The sequence below is a fragment of the Euphorbia lathyris genome, chromosome 2, assembly GCF_963576675.1.
Source record: "Euphorbia lathyris chromosome 2, ddEupLath1.1, whole genome shotgun sequence".
NCBI lineage: Eukaryota > Viridiplantae > Streptophyta > Magnoliopsida > Malpighiales > Euphorbiaceae > Euphorbia > Euphorbia lathyris.
Genome location: NC_088911.1, coordinates 81,963,802 through 81,971,579, shown reverse-complemented (window position 1 = coordinate 81,971,579; position 7,778 = coordinate 81,963,802). Strand labels below are relative to the sequence as shown.

Here is a 7,778-nt window from a genome sequence, read left to right as displayed (position 1 = left end):
CAAGCTTTTGCAATGCTCACAGACAGCATACACTGGGTTGGAAAGGCTCAAGCATATGTTCTAAGTATGTTGAGTGCTGCGGATGTCAGGATTCCTCGCGCTATTTTGGATGATGGTGTTCCCATCTTTGATGGCATAAATACAAGCACACGCAAGCTGAAGGCCTTCTCTAAACGCCTAACTAAAGCTGCCATTGAAGACACTTTCATTCCTCCTCATGCTGATGGTGGCAAAACGGGAGAGAAAGTACAAGCTCAAAGAACCCAACATTCAGAAGAAGAAGCTTCAGGTAGTCAGCAAAGACAAAAGGGAAAGGGTAAAGCTAAAGAGCATGAAGCCCAACTAAACTACAAAAAGAAATAGTTTTAGCTTTACTAGGATTGACTAGAGTAGACTTTGTTAAAACTTGTAGTCTTTCCCTTGTGTACTTTTGTTGTGCTCACCCTGAATACAAAACTTTGATGCATCTATCTTTTTAAATTAACCAATCTTATGTGATGCTTACTTATGTTTTGTATTGAATAGTTAATCGCATCTTCACTAAATCAACTGTGCTACTTGTCTACATTGCTTTATGATTGCATACTGTGTTGATCAAAATGTTGACCACTTTTACATGTCTTCTTAAACACATTGAACAAAGAAATACTCAGCCCTCTCTGATATATATAAATCTTCCGCATAAACTGAGTTAAATAGAATATGTTCCATGAGCTGACCTAATTCTGAAAACTGACCTTAGACTTACTTGATTAAACCTTGAAATGTTTAAAGTAAATCTAAGTCAGCCGCTCAACCCTTACGGGGGAGTATACTGAGTAAGATAAGGTCAAAAATCATGGGGGAGCTCAACACTGAGTTCTTGACTGAATATTTTTGCCAACATCAAAATGGGGGAGTTTGTTGAAATACCTTTCCACATGATTTTGATTTGACAAAATTATTTAAGTAATTGATAAAAAATATTCTAACACATTAAATTTAAATGCTTTGATTTATTTATACTAATGTGTTTGTTCAATGTTGAGTTTAATTGTTTACAAGACATTAAGATTAAAAATCCCAAAGGCCCTTAAAGTGGAAGTCAAGCCCAAGTCAACACATTAAGACCATTCGGCCCAAGAGTTCAAAACGAAGCCGTATCAAGTAAAACGATGACTCAGCGAAAGAAGGATCGAGAAGCCTTCGAAGCAAAAGCTTCAAGTGGAAGCTGCTGAGTTGGACGACAATGCAGTCTGGACAGCGGCAAACAACGATCAACTTCTAGATAAAGTATTTCTACTTTGGGAAAAGTTCAGAAGGCGCAGGAAGCTGTCTCGTGGACTTTTCCTTAAATGTCGAAACATTCTGCCGAGGACTGATGAAGACAGAAGATGCAAGAATCCTATTGGCCAACGACGCTGAGCACGCCCAGAGTGACAGCGACAGGAAGCCGTTTCCCTCCAACGGTTATTTTGAAATTCGAAATGACCAGGTGCCTCAAGTGTCACAATATAAAGGCCATCCATTTGCTTCAATTGATGCAGATCTTCAATTAGTCGAAACGCTGACCAAATTCATACTTGAAGTTTCTGTGAGAAAAGCAAAGCAAATACCTTACACCAATTTCTATATTATTGTGTAAAAGTCTAGAGTGATTTTCAATCATCTAAAGTGTCTTAGCAATTGTTGTTTAGGGCAAACACTTTATCATTTCTAGAAGAATAGAAAGGAGAGGCTGAGTACTCGGTTATAGTACTCAGCAGTAGATATAGGAGTGAGTAGAGGTATAGAGGAAGGTACTCTTATTATACTCGGCTTCTATTTGTAAAAGGTTTTGTGCTCTACCTTTAAAGAGCTCAGTAGAGAATTCAAAAAGCTCGGAACGAGTTCCGGGGACTGGACGTAGGCGGAGAGGCCGGACCAGGATAAGTCTGCTGAGTAATAACTTTCTAACCCTTAAACTCCTTTAATATATATTGCTTGCTATAAAACTGACTAAGTAAAGAACTCACGCTGAGTTAAGTCTACTAAGAAACTGAGTTCAGGAACAGACTCTAAGTGCTACTTCCTGACTCAAGTAAAGAAGCAGGCTTAGTCACAAGTTGACTAAGCTTGTGTCTTGAATCTACTTAGTGACGCTGTGTAAACCTTTTCATAAGAAAAGAAGTCAGCCTTAACGGACAAAATTTTAAATAGTTCATATCCCCCCCTTGGAACTAACTTGTCACGTTATAAGGGACCAACAATCTTCATATGCTCAGCCAGGGGGTCAGTGGACATTCCTCTTTTAGACATGCTCTCAACATCATGGGGGTCCTTTAGCCACCGGTCTGCCTCACCATTTCCATGCTACTGCAATGGGGCTTTAAGCCATGGTCCCCACTCCCTTGTGGCTCACAGTTTTGATTGCGGATCAAATTTCTTGCAGAAATGTTCTGTGTGGTCCAAGCATCCACATAGGACACAGAAAAGTGAGATTCTCTCATATTTAAAGACAACCACGCTTGTTGCACCGGTGTGCACCTTGATCTTCTTCCATCTCTTTAACGGGTGGGAAACATTCACTCTTATGCGAAGCCGCATATATTCATTCCAGATTCCTAAGTTGTTTGATGCATCATATTCCATAAATTCACCTACAAAATTCCCGAGTAGCCTGCCCACTGCTTTTGTCATAAATCCCGCTGGGATGTCATATACACGAACCCATAATAGCACGCGGAGCAGTGGTACAGAGGTTAGAACCATCCCAGCTTCTATGTGTTGCAACACTAATAACTTACTATCGAACGACCACGGTCCCGTGTTGTACACTCTCTTAAGGTCTTCCTCACAGAAAAATTGGAACCCAAGCTTTTGGTCAGCAAGTTCCTTGATACAGACACCCTTCGCCGGATGCCACAGTGTTGCCATCCTCTTCTTCATTACCATAACATTTATGGGCTTTTCCGTTAGGAAATGGCCGATGAGGCTGAGTTCGACCAGCGTCGACCGCGAGTCCTGAACCTGCTCATTGAGGAGAAATTCCTCCTCCTCATCATCATGAAGGGAAAGGTTGGATATTAGGGAGTCCATGGATACGAAACCGCACACAGGAGAGAAGATAAAACCATAGAGCAAAACCTCAACAAAGGAGAAGGAACCTAAGCGCTCAACGCGGAGCGAAAACCCCTGCACTCAAGGATATCATTGTTAGTTTTAAAAAAATAAAATTAAGAGGGCGTTTGTTTCAGCTTTTCGGAGGAGCGTTTAGCGTTTCACTCCAAACCGCAGGAAATATAGCGTTTGGTTAGGTTTATATAATCGCAGCGTTTAGCATTTTCTTTGGAAACTGCAGCGTTTTGGAGCGTTTCACGAAAAGCTCCTATTTGGAGCTTTTCATAAACAGCTGTTTGTAGTTAGCTGTTATTGACAGAATTATCCTTCTTATTTCCACAAAATATGTTTATTCTTTAACATTATTTATATTTCTACAACATAATTATCGGAAAACAAGGTTTTGTTGCGTTCAATAAATTTTTTATTTTTTATATAGATTATTTTTATTAATTTGTGTAACACATTTTTTATTTTATAATAGGATAAGGTGCAAAAATAGCCCTAGCATTTATAGCTAGGAGCAATTTTACCCTAACGTCTAAAATGGTGCAATTATACCCCTAATTTTGGCAGCCAAAAGCAATTTTACCTATAACATTGATAAGTTGGGTCAATTTGAGAAATAATTTATCAAGCTGTCTTCTTGGTCATGAATATTGTCATCTACACTTCACATGTGCACGATTTTATCATTGTTAGTAACAGATCACAAACATATGATTAAACGTGAATTTTTTTTAAGAAAATAAAAAAATATATATTGTCTTTTGTACGAGTTGGAAATTTTTTTTTTCAATATTTCATCGAATTTATAAATATTAATTTTCAATTTTATTATTAAATCGCAAAAAAATATGAAATCTCTTTTTTAGAACCACTGGTATGTGCAATTGGTGTATAATAAGAAATAAAATATCTATGTTTTCTAATAATATCTGAAATCGACCAAACTTGCCAATGTTAGGGGGTAAAATTGCTCTTAGCTGCTAACATTATGGGTAAAATTGTACCATTTTAGACATTAAGAGTAAATTATTCCTAGTTGTAAACGTTATGGACATTTTTTTTCATATTTTTCCTTTTATAATTTCATCGTTGATTAATTTATAACATGTCCATTTTAGACATTTTAAATCCGAACAACAACAGTTCAATATAATTTTACCAAACACTAATAATTAAACGACTAATAACAAACAGCTAACCGCAACAGCTAACAGCTTACTGCAACTGCAAACCGCTAATAAAAACCGCAACAACTATTAACTAACAGTTGATACAAACAGGCGCTAAACAATAAAATGTGAATTACACCTTTATTAGTATTTTAGTAGAGATTACAAATAGTAGTGTACTACAGGTCTGTAACTAGTTTTTTTTTTTTTTTTTTTTGAATCAAGGTCTATAACTAGTTTTATATATATTTTATGAGAACAATGTAATTATATTTATTAAAATATGAAATTGAATTTTTTTGGTCGACATAGTAAACTTGGTGTCCACAAATATCTCCAACATGTAAAAGAAGTTTGTAGAAGTGATCGTGCTTCTTTCTGCATCACAACGAAATTTACGAAAATTCTAAAGAGAGCCTTTCCTCACCATCCAAAATCATCATCTCCCCTCCCCTCCCCATAACAAAACAAATATGTTATGTACCCACAAAAGCTGCATCAAACACCCCTACGCCATGGATTCTCTAACCTTTCTTCTTCACCCTCCATCACTTCCTTCTAACTTTTCCTCTTCCTCTGATAATTTTTATGCAACATTCCCCCGGAAAAGTCACAAATCACTTCTTTATGTATCTCCTGGACGCCGCCCTTTTCATTTTAACCATGAGAAGAGAAGTCTTACCTCCGTAAGGGCTACTGTTCTCGATCTACCTACCCCCTTTGGGACTAATGAGGAAAAATTGAAGCTCAATTTGCTCGTTAGTAACTTTATTTTACTTTTTATTTCTGGATTTTCAGTAAATTGATCTTGCCTCTTACGGCCTTCACTTTTCTTCAATTTTTTGCTTTCTTTAATTCCAGTTGCAGATGCTTAGTATCACTATTTGAATGATTTTAATGGGTTGGATTAGCAGGTATAATTAGTTAGTCACTAAAAGAGCATTGGCAAGTGCTTAATTTGGGTTTTGCTGGTTGTCTACTTGCTAAATGTGTCAGTTGAGGCAAGGATTAGAATTTGATTAATCTTTGTGATGTAAGAATACTTCAAAATACTTTTCTTAAGATGGAAGAACTCAACTCATCTGTGTTATTTTCCCCTTTATTTAGGATGAGATTATCAAGAGCTAAGCAACCCAATTCATTTATTGCCCCTTTTGACTTAAAATTGTCAACATCCTTGGTTGTAGGAATCATCTGAATTCTTTTTTGGACATTTTGAATTTCCCCTTTATAGTGGTGTGATTCATTTTATTATCAAAGTTTATCTTTCCTGCAAATGATCAATTGCAGAGTGCGGTTTCGGGTCTGAACAGAGGTCTTGCTGCCAGTGTAGATGATCTACAGAAGGCTGATGCTGCTGCCAAGGAGCTTGAAGCTGTAGGAGGGCTAGTAGATCTCTCAAAAGACATTGACAAACTGCAAGGAAGATGGAAGCTGATTTATAGCAGTGCATTCTCGTCTCGCACTCTTGGTGGAAGTCGTCCTGGCCCTCCCACTGGAAGATTACTTCCTATCACACTAGGCCAGGTAACTATTATTTGGACTACTGCAATTGTTTCGATATTCACTTAGGTTTAGCAGTAAATGATGATGATTACATGGGGCCTTAGATGTTCTTCTAGTATCCTGTTGAGATGGAGTTAACGCTTCCTATCACATTAGGCCAGGTGTGCTATATATGAACATTTATGTATTATTTAGACTACTGCAATTGCATGTTGTTATACTTAATATTTGTAAAGGAAATAATCGGAATCTTATAATAGCCAAAAAAAGTTGTAGTTGTAGCATGTTGTTGCTGCTCCATAATTTGATGTTCTGAAAATTATTAGCTTCTTCTAAAAAAGAACGAGAATGCATTGGCAAATGGAGTTGGATGCCCATTATTTGTAAACAAACTCTTGAATGGTTGCATATTACTGAATATCATATGATGCTTACTTCTTTCTGAGTTACTTCTGGTTTGATTTGATGATTAGGTTTTTCAACGGATTGACGTCTTAAGCAGGGATTTTGACAATATAGTAGAGCTTGAGTTAGGTGCTCCATGGCCAATACCCCCGGTAGAAGCGACAGCCACACTAGCCCACAAATTTGAAATCATAGGTGAGCGGATCTAACTCATTCCTTGTGTTCTTTGTCATATGATATTTCTTTATGCGAATGGTGTTTGCTTGTAACGGAAATAGGTTCGTCAAAGATTAAAATAACATTCGAGAAGACAACTGTGAAGACGAGTGGGAACTTATCGCAACTTCCACCATTAGAAATACCTCGAATTCCAGATGCATTAAGGTCTTCATCCAATACTGGAAGTGGTGATTTCGAAGTAACCTACCTTGATGCTGATACGCGTATTACCAGAGGAGATAGAGGTGAGCTGAGGGTTTTTGTTGTCTCCTAATTTATTTTCGTGTGCAGTTTCTTTCCTTTAAATTTGCAGGCCCTTTGTATATCAAAAATCACATTAGCTATCCTTTGTGGATTGCATGAACACCTTGAACTTTTTCTTTAGAGTAAAGATATATAGTTGTACAACTGTAAATTTTCTACAGAAATGAGAAACTTTGAATGTCAATCTTAGTTGGAAAAAATGAATTATGAATGAAGTTCTCTTGGAGTGGATTCTCATGGCATGCCTGGTATCTTATTCAGTTATTCTTATTATGTTAAATACTCCAATAAATAAAAATTGACTTTTACTATGACCAATTCCATGGATTTATGTTTTGGAGTGGCTTATAATGTCATTTTCCAAATAAATTAAAGCACTTGAAAATAATTTTGATGCGAGTCTTTGTTCAATAATTCTCAAGAAACAAGTGAGTTATAAACCTTTTAGGTTAGTCATTAATAATGTGCATATCAAACTTACCAATTCAGTTCATTCATAGCTGCCACGTCAAGCCAAAAATGCATTTTGAGGCTATGATTTTAATTTTTGTTAAACTTAGGGGGCGTTTGGTTCACAAGGGGTAAGGGAAAAAGAATCAAGAAAGGGAAACTAAAGGAAAGGAAATAACCATTAATTTCCTTATGTGTTTGGATATGTTTAGGAAAGGGAATGTGGTTAAGGGAATCCAAAGAGAATTCAATTCCCTAGAGGGCATGAGGTAATGGCTTAACCTAAAGTGAGGTAATGGCTTAACCTAAGTGGGTAAAGGGAATGAGTTTTTTTTTTGTAAACAAACAAGAACAAAGGGAATGAAATCCTTCCATTCCCATTCCCATTCCTAAAGACCCCAAACCAAACGCCCCTTAATAGTTTTAGTGTTTCATTTCCGCCAAAAAAAGAAAAAGGTGTATATTTTTTTTTGTCACGATAAGTTTTCATAATTTGAAAAACCACCCTTAGAATATAAAAATGAGTTAGTAGAGCATTATTCATTTCATGTGCACCCACTCACAGTGCCGATCCTGAGATGTTAGAGGTCCATGGACGAATTACCAAATGGAACCCTAATAAATAAGTGTAAATAAAAAATAAATTAGAAAAGTCAATTGTATAAAAGAAGATTACTT

General features: G+C 36.7%; 1 protein-coding gene across 2 annotated transcripts; it reads left to right on the top strand.

Moving 5' to 3' along the window:
- Positions 1-4,606: 4,606 nt before the first annotated feature.
- LOC136218717 (plastid-lipid-associated protein 6, chloroplastic) lies at positions 4,607-6,892 on the top strand. Of its 2 annotated transcripts, none has more exons than XM_066005781.1 (4): positions 4,607-4,942; positions 5,547-5,783; positions 6,236-6,362; positions 6,446-6,892. In XM_066005781.1, the coding sequence occupies exons 1-4, from the start codon at positions 4,730-4,732 to the stop codon at positions 6,658-6,660; spliced, it is 792 nt and encodes a 263-aa protein (XP_065861853.1). In that variant the 5' UTR covers positions 4,607-4,729; the 3' UTR covers positions 6,661-6,892. The 2 variants fall into 2 exon arrangements, with proteins under 2 accessions (XP_065861853.1, XP_065861852.1); XM_066005780.1 differs by having other exon boundaries at positions 4,610-5,014.
- The last annotated feature ends 886 nt before the right edge of the window (positions 6,893-7,778 follow it).

Coding starts and splice junctions, on each gene's coding strand:
- LOC136218717 (XM_066005780.1), top strand. CDS start 4,730: ATGTTATGTACCCACAAAAGCTGCATCAAACACCCCTACGCCATGGAT. Junction 5,015..5,546: donor AATTGAAGCTCAATTTGCTC/GTTAGTAACTTT, acceptor GATCAATTGCAG/AGTGCGGTTTCGGGTCTGAA. Junction 6,363..6,445: donor CCACAAATTTGAAATCATAG/GTGAGCGGATCT, acceptor TAACGGAAATAG/GTTCGTCAAAGATTAAAATA.